We start from the raw sequence: 20209 nt of genomic DNA, 5'->3' as shown, positions 1-20209 counted from the left end.
TCATCTATGATTTCTAGTAAGGAAGGGAGAGTATGTTTCACAAAATCAACTAGTGCTGGCCCTTTTATGATTCAGGCAGACCTACTAGTCTGATATTGTTTCTACGCGAGCGATTCTCCATGTCATCCAGTTTACTCCATAATTGATAATTCTCCTTCTATAGTCGAGTAACTGCGCATTGTACATCTGCCATATCATGACAAACAGCTCCTAATCTGTTTTCAGTGTCCGAGACTCTTTGTGAAAGTGCTTGTAACTGTGATGTTATATCTGTGACTGCTTTGGTTAATAGAGGTCCCATAGTAGCTTTAATGGCCTCTACAACATCCCCATATGTAACAGGGGGATCAAGCGCTCATCGTACCTGCAGTGAATTGGAGGAAACTTGATGTGCTGCAGCCTTCTTAGCCACTGGAGAGCTTGGAGCTTAGTCAGCGCCGGTGTCCGGCGCCATTTTAGTATCCGCCCGTCTTTTCTCCTGACGCGGCGGTAGCTGACTCGTGGGTGTTGCCGGAGTCAAAAACCTCTCCATGCACTTCAGGCAGAGGTTAGGCAGCGGGTGTCCTCAGATGAGAAGCTGCTGTGCAGCCTTGATAAGGTTAGTGACTGCCGGGAATGGAGCGGAGTTAAGCCTTGAAGCCGCTTACTTAATTCAGCCGGAACCGGAAGTGAATGAAAATCATTTTACAAAGTAGTTGGTTTTACTTTACATAATAAACGATGTTCTGTGTGTTGAAGGAAAAATGTTGCAACTTCTATTGAAAATCGTTCAGTTGGCCAGTCTGACTGAACTACAAACTACAATCGACAAACGTGAACGCGCATGAATGATAATCGTTTATCGTTTTACACTGAACGATTTTTTGAACGATAACGACGTGGTTATAGTTAAATCGTTCAAAAAATCGTTGTGTGTATGCACCTTAAGTAATCACTTTACTTTTAAACATCGCACTGTGCATATGAACAATGATACATGCTGGCGGTACCTTAGTTGTTATTACCGCGAATAGCAGCAATAAAAAATAATAATTATAGGGTCAAAAACCCGATAATGGATCTCACAGATTCATTTGGTAGTATAAAGAGGCAATTCCGTAACATGAACAGCAGTCTACCCCATGTTATCTGTAGTCATTATGTGTGTCTGGCATCATTCCACATCCAACAGATGAGTGATCATTGAGACTCACCAGGGATAATTCCATCATGGATTGAGGAACATCTGAGAACCATGTGAGTGCATCTTCTCCAGCAGACACAATTTTATACCTCATCATGGTGTTTCTACACACCCTATGCCTACATTCCAGCATAGAATAAGATAAAGTCCATCAGCTTTACATTAATCATCTGCAAACAAAGATACCGAACATTGTTAAATCGTTTAATGAAAACATGAAATGACGGTATGGTTGGTATGAAGAACTCAGAATCATAAAGATTATGTTGGATACATTTTTGTTGCATACTGTACATGGGAAGTAAAGTCACTTTTCAGTTTCTGGATATCTCCCAGACAGCTAAAGTATATATCTTTGGTAACCACTTAAAGATCCTTCCAAGAAGTTCAGTGTCTGATCTCCCTCTGCTGAGTCAGTGCATGCACAGTGAGCGTCATCAATAAAGGTTCTCACTTTGCTCAGAGCAGGGAGCCTGCCCAGATTTTGCTGTGTAGCCCACTGCTGTACTGTTCCACCCCTGTTACTCACTAATAATCAGGGACAGATTCCAGCTATAGCTTCATAAACCGCACATCCTGGGCTTCATTTATGAGGAAATTCAAAAGGATAAATCTGTCCGATTTGTATATTATATAAATATATGTCAATAATAATAGTCCAATTGTGTCGAAATGTTAACATTTACATTTTATGTGTATTTCTTTATGTTTTAAGATTACAGAACGAGAACTTAAGCCAGGGGGCGCTAACATACCAGTAACAGAGAAAAATAAGAAAGAATACATTGAAAAGATGGTGAAGTGGAGAATTGAAAGAGGAGTTGTACAGCAGACAGACAGTCTCGTACGGGGGTTTTATGAGGTAAAAGGAACAGCATAGTCACACATACAATTTATAGGCTTATGTAAAATAACTGGACAATGCTTCTTCTTGGCTACTTATTCTAGAACGGTGGGGGTGGGTTCTGGCAGGGCTTAGGTACTGTTGTTGTATTAATTGAATGCAGACTATTTAAAGCATCTGTATGTTCATTTCACTATACTTTTCTACTGTGAAAATCCAAAAATTGTAAACTTTATTTCAGACTTTGGGTATTCAATATAAAATCGAAAAATAAAAAACCATAAAATAACGGACAACATGAGCCCTGTCTGTGAGTGTAATTGTATGTGAGTGAGTGTACGTATATACGTGTGCATATTATTTGTTATTTTGTTTTTATTTTCTCACTAACAGTATTTGAAGTTTGTGTTTCCTCTCCCTCTTCCAGGTGGTAGACGCTCGCCTGGTATCTGTTTTTGATGCCAGAGAGCTAGAGCTAGTGATTGCTGGAACAGCAGAGATTGATTTGGGAGATTGGAGAAACAACACAGAGTATAGAGGAGGTAAAGGGTTTCCCAGTAATGTTTAATATAGATCTGTGTCTGTACTGCAATAATGTTTCTCCTGCAAGCACCAATTCTAATCCCAAAGTGGTGCCTGTGGTTAATGAATGAAATAACGCATGATTGATGTTCTGTTTAAATCTAAGTGCAAGCTTTCCTAGAACAATCAGGGGTCTATTTACTAAGCAGTGTTAGGAGAAGTGAAAAGTGATAAGGTGACAGCCAATCAACTCCCAACTGCCATCTCACAGGCTGTGTTTGAAAATTACAGTTGGGAGCTGATTGGCTGGTACCTTTTCACTCTTCACTTTTCACTTCTCCTAACACTGCTTAGTAAATAGACCCCTCAATCATCTTTGATAGCACAATAACAAACCGTAGTGCAAATGTCTATGAATAACAGGGTTAATCTTTCCTATTTATTAATTGTTCTTAGGTTACCATGATAATCATATTGTCATCAGATGGTTCTGGGCTGCTGTTGAGAGATTTAACAATGAACAGCGTCTCCGTTTGCTACAGGTAATAACATCATACTTTCTGAAGGGTTCGGTATGTTTTGTCGGCATAGGAATGATGACATACTGTAGTCCGAATTTTTACATGTATGGCATGTCGATATTGATGAAATGTCGACATGCTCAGAATGTTGACAAAACAGTGGATCCCTATGGTGTGGCGATCACTTACCTTCATTTTGCTCTGGTGGTGCAATGATGTCTTTCAGGGCTGGCCGTGTCAGGTGATGCGGAGTTCCGGTATGCTAACCCCTATAACTAACAGTATTCTTAAACCTAACTCTAATTCTCCTCCCTCCGCAGTCTAACCCTAATGTCGGCATTCTGCAGAATGACGGCATTTGTGCCCTTCTGCATTTCAGCAATGTTGACTTCATAACTCTCAACATTCTGATGTTGACATTATAACTGTCGACATTTTGAATGTTAACTGCACTCCCTTTCTGGAAGCTGGCTGCATCAGTAAATAACTGTATAAATGAATTGTACCTATACAGACACCTATGGGCAGATTTACATTCACTGTAGCATCTGTCACTGCTGCTCACATGCAACAGTTTAGCTCTAGACATGATGGTGACAACAGTGCTGACATAAGGCATATGTCTGTAGGGTATTCACGTGACCATGTCCAATATCTGTAAGTAATATATCATTCAACTATATTAGTAGTGGCGTAGCAGCAAGGGTTTGCGGTGCCTGGGTCTCAGGAAGTTATTTTCGGCAATTAAATGGGAGGACATTTCTGGTACAGTTTCTATAATAAAATACAATGTGTGTGTGCTGCGCTTAATATATGTATATAGCTGCTCAGTATACACTATACATAGCCACAAAACTTTAAAACCAAGCGCTTGGTTTTAAAGTTTTGTGACAGTTTCTATAATAAATGACAGTGATAATCAGTGCCGTACATGGGAATGTTAGCGGCCTGGGCAGGACGGAAGCAGGAAACTCCCAAGGCAGACAGGCACCTCTACATGCATCCCACATGCTGGGCACAGTTGTCACTGGGTATAGCCTTGGATATTATATATAGTGCTGAAGGGTTAAAGGGTATGTTTGATATTTATCCCCCACAACACATGAAAAGTCATTGTGTATAGAAAAGACTTTGTTTTTTTGCCATTGGTGTCAGGAGAATTAACAAAGATTCACCTGGGTCTGGGCGTTCTCCTGAGCATTAGCCCATGCTGATATTTGGGGAGTTGGGAGAATAATATGTTTTGTTGGTGGGCATTTCTTGGAAATTGTTAATATTTTTTATCTTCTTACAGTTTGTCACTGGCACTTCCAGCATACCATACGAAGGCTTCGCTTCTCTGAGAGGCAGCAATGGGCCAAGACGATTCTGTGTGGAAAAGTGGGGAAAAATCACGGCTCTTCCCAGGTAAACCAGTTTCTGGTGTACGGTGATGCTCTCATGTATGATGGTTTGTCCATGACTACAAAGCACTAAAACATTTAGTAAGGCTTGTTTATTCAGTACATAGAGATGTCACAAATTGGAGAAGAGCAATGCACACCTAATAAAACTGAAACATTCTATACTCCTATAAAAACATGTAATTATATATCACAACAACACTAAAATGTTGTAACGTGCATATCAGCAGAGTCGTATGTGGTGGTTACATGCATGTAAACCTTGATGTTATAACGGCGTTATTTCTAGTGACCTGGAAGTTCAGTAGAAAGTTTGGGGGGTTTTTTATGCATACTGTAACTTTTTAAACAACGGCATAAATGCCTCCAATAGTTTACCATTACAACAAAGGTAGAAACACGCACAGCAGCAATTGTAGATTTGCATTTTGCATATCAAACCACTTAGGGTGCATACACATTAGAAATGACATGCAGTAGCTGTTACTGTGTCCTCACATGAGAGCATTGTAAATGCCTTCTGTAACCCATCTCAAAGCCTCCCTGCATCATAGCGTAGTATTTCTCTTTCAGCAAGGCTGGTGGGACACTGGACCATGGAATTGTAAGTTGGGCTGGGGCTGGCACTTAATGTAAACTATAGCTTTAAATCTTAAGCTTCTCTCCGTTGCAACTTCATCATGCCAGTGTACTTTAAGTGGGTCTGCTGGCTTTTAATTTATGTATCCTTTGTAAATTTTATGTTCCTTTTTAGTTAGTGCTGTGCAGCTCAAGGGAGGGGGTGGTGCGAGACAGCGGGAACGCCACAGAGCACTCCGGTCTCTCTGAGAGACCACCTGGACCGGGGACAGTGCGAACTCCCTAGAGGGTACCGGGCGGCAGTGCTGTCCCGGATTGCGGCTGCCATTTTGTTAGGTTTACAAAGGGCAGCTCCAACACGGGATCATGCATCTCATAGCCTGAGCAGCTTATACCAAGTGCTTTTCTTCTCAGGGAGAGGAACCCTTGGCAGGGAGCATATGAAGCCCCATAAATGAAACTGCATCTGCTGCGTCTGTCCTGGTTCCTGCAGCTGTGTACCCTCTGCTGGAGTTCTCATATCTGCTCCTCTCCTCTGCTGCCATGGGCTTCTCTCAAAGGATAATTGCCTGTTATTTCTTCTGTTCAAGTATTTTGCTCAGTGATTTTTGTCTTATCTTCCTGTGTTGTCAATTTGGTTTCTCTGTCCACTATGTCTAGTGAGACGCAGGGAATTATGACGGACAAAGCCAAAATCGTCCAGCCCAAGGGTGCTATGGTTTGTATTTCACTTGAGCCCAGTGTAAGGTTAAATTTCTGTGTGGACAGGTGGACTCGGGGGCATTTTGTGTGAACTGTCAGGTGGGGCCTAGTGTTGTGCAGGTGCCCGGGACAGTTGCGACTGCTCCAGCGTGGGCACAGGTTCTGGGTCGGTGGGTCTCGGACTTGGTTCAGCTTGTGGCTCTTCAGCGTGAGGATCAGGCTAGGGCAGTTGTTGCGCCTGTTTCTTCAGCGCGTGGTTCACAGTCGCTGGCGCATGGCGGAGTGACTTCTCTTTTGACTGATTTTCCCTGGCTCTGTACCATGGAGTGTATGGCATGCAGGTTTCAAAAAGTTTCTGCTTGTTTGGAAAGAATTTTCGAGGATCCTAAGGGGCGTGATGCGCATAAGCTTGGTCCTCCTTCCAGGGCTACGTTGGATATTTCCGATTCTGAGGAGGAGATTGAGTGAACTAATGTAGACAGACGTCAGCCTGGCGGGTGAGGACTTGGAGTCTTTCTCAAGTCGCAGTGTGGAAGACCTCATTGTGGCTGTGCGTCACTCTCTGGACTTTTTGGATGTTGATTCCCAAGCCGAGGATGTTGGTCCGTTAAAGGGACGGCACAAGAACAACATCAAGTGGTGGTGTGATCCTGGTGGCTCTGGACTGGCCTCACAGGTCATGGTATGCCAACATTCTCAAAATTACAGTGGGTCCCGGGTGGCGTCTCCCACTTCGACCAGACCTGCTGCAACAAGGTCCATTTCTAGAAGGGGACCTTATTCAGTTGGCTTTAATGGCCTGGCTTTTGAAACTGAGCTTTTAAGAGATAAAGGTTTTTCTTGCTCAATTGTCCGCACAGTGAGGAGTCCATACGTCCCAAGTTTTTTTTCTTCACATGTTCCCTGGCCTTTCTTCAATGGAGTCTGGAGGCCGGCCTAAAACTTCGTCCCTTGGAAGGTATATATGGTTAGTGCTGTCTATCACAACAATTTATAACTTAAAGGAAGATACCTGGTCGCTGCCCGCTACCGTAATAGGTTATAGGAGGCGCGCGGCTGTGAGCAGCAGGTCTCTCATCCACGCTGTCTCCAGGAAGATACCTGGCCGCTGCCCGCAATAATAATTAGGTAATTGGGATCTAGATGTATATTAATTCCATTATGTCGCAGCAGGACATTATGTCATATGTAAGGAGATTGTGATTTTTTATTTATTCTCCTTTGTAACAATATATGTTATATATTTATTGTTTGTCCAAATTTATTTTAAAATATTGATATTAAATGTTAAGTTTTAATTATTTGCAAATTACATTATAAGTAGTGCCCCCAAACAAGAGTCTGTTTTTTTTTTCTCTTGCTTTGTTTTGAATGTATCTTTCTGGCTCCGGGGAGCACCGCCAACAATTAAATTATCACCACTAGTGGTTTATGCAAATTTTTGTTATGTTGGTCTGATTTATATTTATATTCCTTAAATGTCTGAATCTTGTGTGGCTCTCATCCCTTTTTGTTTAAGCCCTTTCAGTTCTCAAACAGGCTCCATTTGAGCCTCAGGACTCAACGGAGCTTCAATTCATAACTTGGAAGCTGGTTTTCCTTATGGCTATTGCCTCAGCTCGGTGAGTTTCCGATCTGGGGGCTTTGTCTTGCAAGCGACCTTTTCTTGTATCCCATGATGATAGAGCAGTTCTCTGTACGGTTCCCACATTCCAGCCGAAGGTTGTTTCGGCTTTTCACTTAAACCAGGAAATTTACTTTTCTGTTTTTACTTCCTCTGTGACTTCCCAGGAAAGGGATGATCTGGATCTAATCAATTTCGTCCGAGCTCTGCGGATTTACTTGGTCAAGACTTCTTCTCTCCGCCGCACAGACACTGATCGTTCTTTATGACGCACATAAATGTGGTTGGCCGGCTACTAAGCAGACCATTGTGCGTTGGATCCGCTTATTCTAGTGTGGGGAGACCGGCACCAGACAGGGTGTCTGCGCATTCCACAAAGGCAGTGGCGACCTCCAGGGCAGCTAGACACAGGGCTTCGGCGTAACAGATCTGACATGCAGCAAGCTGGTTCTCTGTCCACTTGTTTACTCGTTTTTATCATTTTAATGTTTTTTGCCTCTGGCAACGCCCACTTTGGGCTTACAGTTCTCCAGTCAGGCAGCTTTAGCGTTCCCTCCCTCCCGTCTCATGGTCCAGTGTCCCACCAGCCTTGCTGAAAGAGAAAAAAGGATTTTTAGTCAACTTACCATTGAATCCTTTTCTCTGAAGCAGGCTGTGGTACACTGTGTTCCCTCCCTCACTCTGTCTTGTGGAGTTTTGGTTCTTGACAATATTTTCCCTTCTGGTTTGTCTTATGATTATAACAGTTTCACTGAGTTACTGCTGCACCTCTCTGGACTCTTTTAAAGAAGTACTGGCATGATGGGATTCCAGGGGGGTGGAGCTTAGGATTTAAAGCTATAGTTTACATTAAGTGCCAGCTCCAGCCTGCCCATCCAACAATCCCATGGTCCAGTATACCACAGAGAAAAGGATTCAACGGTAAGTTGACTAAAATCCTCTTATGTATTTAATAAGTTTCCCTACTGAATGCCATTATATTTTACTGAGCATCACAGATTTCTAAAACTGCAGGAAATGTCAACATTTACTTAAAGTGAACCCTTGTCAGAAAATGTCTCTGTATATGTCTGCTTGTTTACATAATTTTTTGACTATCCACTAAAAAGAGTGTTTAATACTCTTAAGCTGGCCACACATCTAAAGATTATCTGTCCAACTAGCCAACTAGTTGATTGGTTGGAATGAAAATCTGGTAAGGTATATAATCAGCAATTTGCTTCCAAACGCTGGAAAATGGACCAAAACTGTTGTTTGAACAAATTGTTTAGATCAAACATTTAACAAACTTGTCTGAACGACCATTTTCATCTGTTTTCTGGCATTTAGGAGCAAATTGCTGATCATCATTTACTCCCATATGTTACCAGATTTTCATTCCAACCAATCAACAAGTTGGCTGGTTGGATGTAAGTTGGTCTAGTGTGTGGCCAGCTTAAGACTATAGGGAAGATGTACTAAGCCTTGGAGATAGATAAAGTATCTGATTCACTACGGATCGCTATTCTGCTTATATGCACGCAACTGCGTTGCTAATATAAGCAGTGATATTTTAATGTTTGCATATGGACATATGGATGCCCACTTCCCCTTACTCACATCCAATAACTTGACCAATATAGTGAAACAATCGGTAACATCGGACAGTTAAGAGAAGCCCAGACTTTACTCAGGAATTGCTTACTTATGCGCACACTATGATGCCTCAGGCGGCATCTGATATCACAGTGGATAATTTATGCACGCCCCTGCAACGGCTTTGAAACGCACTGGCACACCTGCGTTTGCCCGACCCCCGCCCCCATCACCACCCACAAATGGCACTTCCTGTCATTCACTCTGCCATGGGTCTGTGTAGTCAGGCCCGCCAAGAGCCGCATCGGGCCCCGGTAAAAAAGGAGGCGTGGTGTAATTGTGGGAGGCGTGGCCACACCCCCTTAGTTAAAGAAAAAATTTGCAGTGCCGCGCTGGCAAGTGGGGCACAGTGAGCCCCCTCAGCCCGTCGCATAACCAGTGGGGGGTGCACTCAGCTTGATCGCTCCCCGCACAGACATAGGAGACTGCTGTGGCTGCTTTTTAGCAGCCATGAGCAGTCTCCCACTGCAGCCCAGCACACAGCAGTGTGTGTGGGCTGCTGTGATGTAAGAAGGGTGGGGGAGCGGTGCCGGACATTGGCCCCCGCCGGGCCCCTCCAGCAAGCCCTGGCCCGGGTAATTAGTACCCGCTCCCCCCCTCTCGGCACCCCTGTGCGTAGTCACTGCGTTCGCAATTCCTAACGCAGCGCCTAGCTCGCGCACGTGCACTGGGATGCATACGCAGTGTGAATTAATCGACCAATTGCATGCGTATAAGCAACTGCGTTCCTTGCTGAATCAGGCCCACAGTACCAACCAATCAGCTCCTGTCATTTCTTCTTCGGGGTCCATGGGGTCCACAGCCATTACGTTGGAGTATGAATCCCGGTCACCAAACAGTTAATACAAACGAGCTCTCGGCTCCCAGGATGCACCAGGTTTCCTCCTCATATACCCCACCTCCTGCCTCAGGTAGCCAGATCTTCCTGTTTGGTGTGTTCACCACATAGACAGTGGGACTGCTGGAGCAGTCCTGCAGACGAGTAAAAAAAAAAAAAAAGAGAGTTTTACTCTCTATCTCAGCGGGTGGTCTGAGCTGTCCTGGAAGCAGCCTCGCGCTTGGAGGCACACCGGCCACGCTACAACTACCTCCTCCGGCGTCACACCGCTAGCCTCAGCAGGTCCTTGGCAGGGGCTTTCTGGCCCTGGACCACAACCGGATCAAGGGGATGGCAGGTAAGCAGGTGGTCACGGCGGCCGCTGACGCCGGGACCACGTGGCGGACCGGCCTCCGGTGGTGAGACTAGCCGGAGGCGCGCTGCAGTCAGGAGGCATACGGCTTGTTCTCTTAGCCTAGACCGCCGGGATTTGATGTTCCTGACCAGCCGGGGCTTGTGGCGGCGGCCAGGTCAGTTTACCGGGCAGGTCCAAGCAGCATAGGGGAGGTACGCTTCCCCGGCGGCCCCTCCCCCAATCCACACGCTAGTTCAGTCCTCTGGCACAGTTGATTGTGGATTGTTCCTCCCAGCCTCCATATAGGGCAGCCAGAGTGTATGTCAGTTGCTCTCTGAACGCTGCTCCTACAAGAGGGACGCTGGGCAGTCTCCCTGTATACCTTGCCTACTGCTGGTCTAGGTTTTTACAGGGCTCTATCCTACCTAAGCTGAGGCTGAATATGGTAGTGAGAGCTTATATGCATATGGCTCGCAGAGTATTTATGCATGACATGTGATTGTTGTCTATGGATACGGTTTCTTCTGTATAAGAACTGTAATTCCTGTATACTGTCACTGTCTCTACCCTTCCCTTGCTACAGGTGTGTGGGTTGAGAGTAGAAAGCAGCACATATACACTCAGAACCAGTGGCATAGTGTTATGTCTAAGGAGTCTGAGGGTCAGGTGGTGGGATCCCCGTTGCTGATATCCTGTGTAGCCTGCAAGGCAGGTTTGTCCCCACGGGACTTTCTACAAAATGGGCTTTGTGGGAACTGTTTCAGACAGCCACCACACCAATTAAGTGTGCCTGTTTCAGGCCCTGAGCCTCCTTGGGCATCATTTTCTCAGGTTATGGCTCAGGTGGCGGGACGGCTGGCTGCCCCGGTACCACCGGTTTGGGGTTTGCCTCAGCAGATGCATCCTATGCCCATGATGTGGCCGCCTTGGATGCTGGTAAGGTTATGGCATCATCCGCAGGGGTTTTTCAGCCTCAGGCTGTCAAGCCAAAGCAGCCTAAATCTAGGTGCCATGTACCGCCTTACACGGGTGAGTACTCGAGTGCCTCCTCCTCCGAGGAACAGGCACAGGACTTTTCGCAGGAGTCTAGCTCCGAGGAGGGTGATGATCATTTCCTAGTAGCCGATGTCCCTTTTCTGATAAGGGCTGTAAAATCGGTGTTAAATATCGAGGAAGGAGATCTTCCGCTTAGAAAAGCCCCCTGTTCAAGCGCCAAAAAGTGTTTAAGGCAGAATTCCCAAAGTCTGAACATTTATCTGAACTTATGGAGGAAGCCTGGGTCCGTTCGGATAAGATAAGCCATTCTTCTAAAAGAATGGCGCTTCTATATCCTTTTCCAGCAGAGGACTGTGCCAAGTGGGAGAATCCACCATCAGTTGATGCGCATGTGGCACAGCTGATTAAACATACCACTTTGCTAATCCCAGCAGTTTCGCTGAAGGAAACCACGGATAGGAGACTGGAGTCTTGTCTCAAATCAATTTTTGAACGGCCACCCGCCCCCAGCTATGCCCACTGCCTGGGTAGCAAGAGCTTATGAGGAGTGGGCCAAACGGAGTCTTTACCAGATGCCTCTAAGGAGCAACTGGATATGATCTCCTTTATTAGAGAAGGGGCCTCTTATTTGGGTGATGCCACCTCGGATGCAGGGATCCTTTCCTCTAAAGTTTCAGCTGAGTCCGTGGTGGCACGTAGGATCCTCTGTTTGAAGGATTGGAGGGCAGATGTCGGGTCCTAAAAGGCCCTAGAATTCCTTCCATTCACAGGAGGTGTGCTCTTTGATCCAGAACTGGACAAAATTGTATCCTCCATGGCAGCCTCAAAGACGGCAGGTTTACCATCAGCAACCTCGTCTAAATTGAGGAGGGCGTCCTTTCGGGGGTTTCGGCCGCAGGGCAAGGCCAAAGGTCAGCCCTCAGCGAGATTTCCACCAAGAAAGGCAGGACCCAGGAAGCCCTGGCAGAACAAACGTCCAGGATCTAGGGTCCAGGATAAACCAGTGGCCTGATGGGATGGGCCTCCCCCTGGGGGATCCTAGGGTGGGGGGCCGACTGCTTCGGTTCTCAGAGCCCTGGCACCTCACGACGGAGGATGCCTGGGTTCGGGGAGTTGTTTCCCGAGGGTACGCCCTGACGTTTTGGAGGACTCCTCCTCAAAGGTTCTTTTGTGTAAACCCGCAGGTGGGTTCAGAAAGAGCTTTGGCCCTTCAGAAGGCTATTCTTGCCTTACTAGCATCAGAAGTAGTGATTCCGGTGCCAGAGAACCAGTTCCGAGAGGGGTTTTACTCCAATCTGTTCTTGGTTCTGAAACCGAAATGGGTCATACTGGCCTATTCTAAATCTGAGAGAACTCATCAAATTTGTTCGAGCCCCCGGGTTCAGGATGGAAACATTGCGATCGATTGTGTTGGCAATGGAACAGGGGGACTATATGGTGTCCCTAGACATACAAGATGCCTACCTTCACATCCCAATCACACAGGCTCATCAAAAATTTCTTCGTTTTGCGGTAGGGGAGGAACATTTTCAGTTCCAGGCCCTGCCGTTTGGCCTGTCCACAGCCCCTCGGGTATTCACCAAGGTGATGGCAGTGATGATGGCATGCCTCAGGCGCCAAGGCGTCAGGATTTTGCCTTACTTGGACGGCCTCCTGTTGCTGGGGCAGTCCCCACAGCAGTTACAGGATCATTTGAGGCTGACAGTATCATATCTGTACAGTCACGGCTGGATCATAAACTGGCAAAAGTCGTCACCCTGTCCGGTACAACAGATGTGTCATTTGGGAGCAAGATTGGACTCCGTGGTGCAGAGAATATTTCTGCCGGAGGAGAAGATCCTTGCTCTACAATCACAAATACGCAGGTTGCTTCGCAACAGGCAAATATCCGTTCTAGTAGCCATGCAGGTCCTGGGGTCGACGGTGGCCACCTTCAGGATGGTGGAATACGCTCAATTCCACTCCAGACCACTGCAGCAATTCATTCTGTCTCGCTGGAACAAGGATCATCGCACAATCAGGTCCCAGCTGCTGCATCTCTCTCCAGAGGTACGGTTGTTCCTGACCTGGTGGTTGCAGACAAAGCATCTCAGGCAGGGTCGTCCCTTTTGGGTGTCGGATTGGACATTAGTCAAAACCGACGCCAGTCTTCAAGGTTGGGGGGCGATGACGGGGTCACACACTTTCCAAGGAAAGTGGTCAGTGACGAAAAGCCGGCTACCGATAAATATCCTGGAACTAAGAGCTATATTCAAAGCTTTAGTGCAGGCTCAGGAAATCTTAAAGGGCAGGTCGGTGCAGATACAGTCGGACAATCGCACCACGGTCGCCTACCTAAATCATCAAGGGGGCACGAGGAGTCGGGCCGCCTTGGCAGAGGTATCAAGAATCCTGGTATGGGCAGAGACTCATCTGCCCACGATATCTGCCGTGTTCATTCCAGGAATCCTGAATTGGGAGGCCGATTTTCTCAGTCAGCAAGAGATAAATGCAGGGGAATGGGCCCTACATCCACAGGTTTTTCGGAATCTTGTGGACAGGTGGGGTCTACCAGAAATAGATCTGATGGCATCAAGAAGGAACAACAAGGTTCCCAGGTACGGATCCTGGACAAGAGATCCGAGAGCCAAGTTTGTAGACGCACTGACAGTAAAGTGGCATTACAAGCTGGTATATCTGTTTCCCCCGTTTGCTCTTCTGCCCAGAGTGGTCAGAAAGATCAAACAAGAGGGCAGCACTGTCATATTAATAGCTTCGGCGTGGCCGAGACGGCACTGGTTCACAGATCTACGGTCTCTCTCCATAGACACTCCATGGCCTCTGCCATTGAGACCGGATCTGTTGCTACAGGGTCCCTGCTGGTACCCGGATCTTCATCGGCTATCTTTGACGGCATGGCTCTTGAGGCCTCCGTCTTGAGGGAAAGAGGTTTTCCGAGTCTGTTATACGGACGATGCTGAAGGCACGGAAACCATCCTCAGCCCGTATATATTATAGGGTTTGGCATACTTTCTTTCAGTGGTGTGAACTGAAAGGGTATGATCCACATAAATTCCTGATATCCAGAGTGCTGGATTTTCTTCAAAGCGGTCTGGAAAAAGGGCTACGCCTGGCCTCTTTAAGGGTACAGGTGTCAGCTCTTTCAGTCTGGTTCCAACATAAAATTGCTCTGAGACCGAATATAAAGACCTTTTTTCAGGGGCTGTTGAGGATTCCCTTCGTTTCCCCGGTTGTTCCGTGGGACTTGACTCTAGTTCTGAAGGTTTTACAGGCTCCTCCGTTCGAGCCTTTAAATTCAATAGACATCAAGTGGCTAACAGCAAAGACGGTATTCCTCCTTGCTATGGCATCTGCATGTAGAGTGTCGGATTTAGCTGCGCTTTCCTTCCGGGAGCCGTTCTTGATATTTCATCAAGATAGAGCAGTACTACATACTAGGGAGGGTTAACTTTCCGAAAGTGGTGTCTAAATTTCATATTAATGAGGAAATAGTAGTTCCAGCATTTCAGGGCACAAGTCTCTCACAAGGTGAGGCTTCCCTGGATGTGGTCCGTGCGTTGAGAATTTATGTTAAATGCACGAGCAAATGGAGGAAGTCCGATTCACTTTTTGTGCTTTATGGTTGTCATGAGCGTGGCTGGCCAGCCAATAAACAGACACTGGCCAGGTGGATTCGCATGGCAATTTCATTGGCTTATACACAGGCTGGTATGCGTGTGCCGGATTTAGTGACGGCACATTCTACTAGGGCGGTGGGTCCATCATGGGCGGCCCGCCGGGGTGCTTCTGCTGAGCAGTTATGTAAAGCAGCCACATGGTCTTCCATCCATACCTTTGTCAAATTTTATGCCTTTGACACTTTTGCCTCTCAGGATGCCTCCTTCGGGCGTAGGATTCTCCTCTCTTCGGAGAGTCAGGAGCGTCCCCGCCCGTAGGGTTAGTGCTTTGGGATATCCCCAACGTAATGGCTGTGGACCCCATGGACCCCGAAGAAGAAAATAAGAGTTATGGTATACCATACCTTTGTTAACTCTTTTTCTTCGAGGTCCATGGGGTCCACAGGACACCCACCCAGACGCACCTGTAGTTCTGGGGGGAGGTTTTCCGTAGTTTCTTCTCTTGAGAGTCTGGACTCGTAAGTATGGGTCTTTTCTTTCTTACCCTTTGTTTGTCTCTGCCTGCTTGAGCTTGGTAACGAACTGGCTACCTGAGGCAGGAGGTGGGGTATATGAGGAGGAAACCCGGTGCATCCTGGGAGCAGAGAGCTCATTTGTATTAACTGTTTGGTGACAGGGATGGACCTCGAAGAAAAAGAGTTAACAAAGGTATGTTATACCATAACTCTTATTTTTTCCCCCATGAATGCTGTAGTGTATGAGCCCTGATATTATTCTTTCAGCAAGATGATAATTTAAACACTGTTGTTTTTTTTTTAAATTAAGTACTTTTTAAAAAATATTTGTGTTTAAATACAGAGACATTCAAATTTACAATACAAACTACAGAAATATACAGGAGCATACTCTGCCCGCTGCCAAGGCAACACATACATAACTTTGCATATCGGTTAATTTAAACACTGTTTTTGTCAACTTTATACTGTATGTAATACCTCAGTTTTTTGCCATTTTAACTAGACCTCAATCTAGGGGCTCAATCCCAGGGACGTGCAGTCAGGGTAGGAAGCGGAGGCAGAGCCTCCCCTGTCATACTCCTGAGATCTGATATAAAAATGAATAGAATAAAACAAAGAAGATATTTCTAACATATAAACATCATCTTTGCTTATTGTAATAATTTTATAGTGAACACTCACCAGCTTTGTGGAGCTCCCTTGGAGTGCAGGGAGACGAGAGATTAGGCAGCAATTGCTCAGCCTCGCTTCTGTATTGTCAGACACTACTTGCAGAGCTGGGGGCGGGGCCAAACCACAGGCAGTAAACTGCACAGAAAGAAAGCTATTAGAGGCATGTCTCTGAGTATGGGGGGTGGGCCTTGAGCACTGATGGACACATTGGATGTGTCATGTGACCAGGAAGTGCACTGCAGTGTTTAGAGATCGGAGCTCAGCAGCAAGAGAAGAAACAGTGATGCAGGTCGGAGAATTAATGGATACTGAAGCTTAGTGTAGTGAGGGGTGAGTTACAGTGAGTAGGGGGTGAGACAGGCTCCCATCATTTCCATGTGTGCCTCGCCAGCCATTGACTTCACCGCATGTCACTGCTCAATCCAATTATCCGCAATGATTTCGCAGATCCGAGTCATCACGGCAACAGCTGCACTTTACGGCAGCCAGAACTCGCACAGTAGGGCTCCAAGCAAAATTGTGCGATGTGAGCTCAGAGCGGGCCGCAAGGGGTGCGAGTTCATGTGCCATTAACGGTCTTTTAATGCCATGGCAACCATAACTCACACCCTTCGCGGACAATTGGATTGACCCCCAGGACTACTCTATGGTGATCAGTACAGTGTGCAAGGTGCCAGGTGGCATTGACAAAACTTTTTTTTTTTTGGTTAATAAACATCACCATACATAGAGATGACCGATCCGTCATCTCAATGTGTACCCAGCATTACTTGTTATTTTTTGCTCTATTCCTCAGAATTAGCCCCTATGTAGGCAGACTTCCAAAGCAAAAATATGTAGCATTAGGCACAAAAGTCCTCACAGCATAAAATTGAGAATTATTTAGCATTAGCAGCATTTTTGTGACTGTTTTATATCAGAAAATATGAAATATTATAGCAATGTAAGTAAATAAACTTAAAAAACTTTGTTTCCTTACAGAGCCCATACATGTTTCAATCGCCTTGATCTTCCACCATATCCATCATTTTCAATGCTCTTTGAGAAGCTTTTGACAGCCGTTGAGGAAACAAGTACATTTGGCCTTGAGTAGTTCATATTACTTTTGGCTACTTAGGCATCTTTGTCTGGCAACACAATGTTGTACAATGAACCTTAATCATCAAAATGACAACAATTTTACAATACAGAACTTTTAAACACACAAATCTGTAATACTGCAGGAAGTCTGTGATGCCATAAACGTATCAAGAATGTGCCCAGAACAAGAACATGAAGTCTGCAATGATCAGCACTATTTCAAAGTGTAGAAGAATGGCAACAAGATATTTGGCTGTTCTTGTGTACCTGTAATCCTAGCAGAACAAGAACAGTACAAACTAATCAATCAGAACTAAAATAATACACTTATACAATTATACAATGCATTCCAATTTCTACAAGTAATGTTGAGGTGCTTGCATGGTATGCATCTTATTTTTCGTTACACTAGCAGAGATCAAACATTAAGGGGGAACTCAATTAGCCACGGTACAGTACTTGCCCGAAGGCTATTCAAGCGTTAAAATCCTGTTTTATTCACCCCAAAAATATTGGGTCTAATTGAATTCCCCCTTAAGGTTCAAATTTATCACATAGTATTAATATGTGTCAAAACCTATGCATGACTATATCTGCAGACTCTTTTAGTGACATTAGCAGCAGATTTATCTTGTCTAACACATGCAAAAAAGACCTGCACATTCTCTATATCAATGTATATTTATTCTGAGATTTGCATTAATGTTGTTGCTTTCTACACATATATATGTTAATACTGTTTATAAATTACACACTTATTTCCAGCACTATGAATATTTAATTACATTGTAAAATATGAATTGTATTTATTCTTGCATCTATGATGCAATCACTCCTATTTTTTAAACATGATTGTTACTGGTTTGACCATTACTACTTTTATATATTATTAAATTATTAGGTTTAAAAGGTAAATACAGGACTCTTGGAAGCAGTTCCATTTTATTGAAATGTACAGAAGACCTGGTGACCTCCTATGAATGAAATAGCATAATAAAATGTAACTGCAGTGAGAGTGCCTTTCCTTATATAATCCATTGTACTGCCTGGTTCTGCATCTGTTCTTGTTATCATTAATTATTATTTAATGCATATGCATTTGTAATTATCCTTTTGTGTCAATTTTTTTTAGAATTCATTAAGAGAAAAGGGGAAAATAAACCTAAGATGTGGAATATTTCAATATACTATACATTTTCATACAACATTTTGCGTGAAGGATTTAATTCTAGCAAAATGTGAATAGCATCATGGTTTGTCGACATTTTTTATGTTACATATACTCTTGGCTTGTGCAAGTACACAGCACAGTCTGCGGTAAGTGTGCAAAGCAAGTACGCTTTGTACATAGTGGGTGTGTAAATGATTGACACTTCCTTGGTGCCAAGTCCCCTACTGTAGAAAACACATGCGTAATGAGCACTGTATAATTTAGGCTTCACTGTACATACCTGACTTCCCGTTTTGTAAGCGGGAATTCTTATTTATGTCAGACATTGTAAGGGTCAGTGATGACCCTATTTTGTACACAATTTCACATATCATAGGAATAGACTTCATAAAACGCTTCCATGCATTTGTTAGATATCTACAAAGCAACAGTATCTTTTGTAGCTGAGGATGACTATGGGGATTTATTGCAGATTAGATGTATCATTATGTATTTAATGCCCCTGCGCATGGATGTTATAATATGTGCAGTTAATCTGACACCGACATGCAGTACTTTGAAAAATAAAACACATTTGATTATTTTTATATGGCTATTGTACAATTTACAATGGAATATTTTCAATGACCATTTACAAACACGTGTTTTAATGTCTATATGGGCATAAATGTGCTTGTATGTATTACACCTTCAATAATAACGTTTTATTAGACTTTTCTCTTTAAAAATTTAAAATTAAGTATCTCCTATTTTTTATGGAAGTCAGATAGTCTTAAATAAAAAAAATAGCAATAGCCATTGTTTCATCTTATTCTTTTTATTCAGTAGCTTGGACTAACGTTGTTCAATAACATGGTGTAGGAGTGCAGTGCTCCCAACAGTACACTATGGAGTATATCACTGAGTCACCTACTGTACCATGGACTTTAATGCAATTGGTTCTATAACCCTCATCTGCTGGGATAGCTTTTTGATGCACTGTGATAAAGTAATATATAAAGTTACAGACGGGAGGTATTGTGGGCTTTGCTGACTCACTGAGTCTCCTCTTATATCTGTAACGGAAATTTTCACCACAGTTTAATTACTGTAAATGTTCCAACAGGGCCAGTAAGATGGCATCCAGTGCTGTAGCCTCTGTCACTGGCATCTGATTTCAGTTACAGCTGCACTTGGATTTATTTTTCTTTTCTAGTGCCTCTTTCCCTTGTACATGTATTTTACTTGGATTTCCCATTTCTCTGACTTTACTGTAGCTTAACTTATCTATATGACAGCTGCAGATTACAGAGAATGCTCAATCATTCACATCATTACGCTGGAGCAATGTAAGTTCTCTTTCAAATGAACACACAACACAATAGTGTCAGTTTTTAACTCTACAATCTACCTTTTCAGACTCCAGCAATCACTCTGAATTGGAGGTTGAATCATCCCTGAAGTGGAGACTGTCCAAGAAAAGAATGAAGAATGACCATGACATATATTATTTATACCTGTCTGTTGCCTAACTTCTATCAGATTGTTTAGAACAGTGTACTAAATATCATTGAAAAATACTACTTTACAACTGAGTTATGCCTGTCCATTAATGTACTTGTACTCTCTTCTGCCAGATTATTGTGGTGCACTAATAATCTGACATGGGGTTCCCCCTCATTTGAGGTAACTAGCATTGGGCATGCCTCAAAACAGCTCCAGACCAGTTAGTACCAGGGCTGGTTTCCCCCGGGGAATTCGGACCCGCAAAGATGTGTTCAGTGCTCCCAACCCCTTAGGTATAGTGAGCCCTGGTGCTATAGGTACCACAGTGTGGGGAGTCCTCCCACCATTTCTCCACCAGCGCAGACCAGCTAGTACCAGAGCTGGTTTTCCCAGGGAGGTTGGGCCCCCAACCCCTCCTGGGTATAAACTATTCACCTTACCGTCTGGGCTTTGGGTAGGGGGATGATAATGAGTGATTAAAAATG

The 20209-nt window shown here is 44.4% G+C and overlaps 1 protein-coding gene across 3 annotated transcripts in view; it reads left to right on the top strand.

Annotated features, from left to right (window-relative positions):
- The window catches only part of HECW2 (HECT, C2 and WW domain containing E3 ubiquitin protein ligase 2), a 455376-nt gene extending 436552 nt beyond the window's left edge, over window positions 1-18824 (top strand). For all 3 annotated transcript variants that reach the window (XM_088451025.1, XM_088451024.1, XM_088451026.1), the window contains 5 exons: window positions 1899-2045; window positions 2455-2569; window positions 3006-3091; window positions 4365-4477; window positions 16970-18824. In XM_088451025.1, the coding sequence (XP_088307151.1) occupies window positions 1899-2045; window positions 2455-2569; window positions 3006-3091; window positions 4365-4477; window positions 16970-17081 (573 nt within the window). In that variant the 3' untranslated portion in view covers window positions 17082-18824. The remainder of the gene's footprint in view (window positions 1-1898; window positions 2046-2454; window positions 2570-3005; window positions 3092-4364; window positions 4478-16969) is intronic.
- Window positions 18825-20209: the final 1385 nt, after the last annotated feature.

The sequence above is a fragment of the Taudactylus pleione genome, unplaced genomic scaffold (assembly GCF_031769625.1).
Source record: "Taudactylus pleione unplaced genomic scaffold, aTauple2 ptg000536l, whole genome shotgun sequence".
Lineage (NCBI taxonomy): Eukaryota > Metazoa > Chordata > Amphibia > Anura > Myobatrachidae > Taudactylus > Taudactylus pleione.
This window is presented reverse-complemented; position numbering and strand designations above follow the sequence as displayed.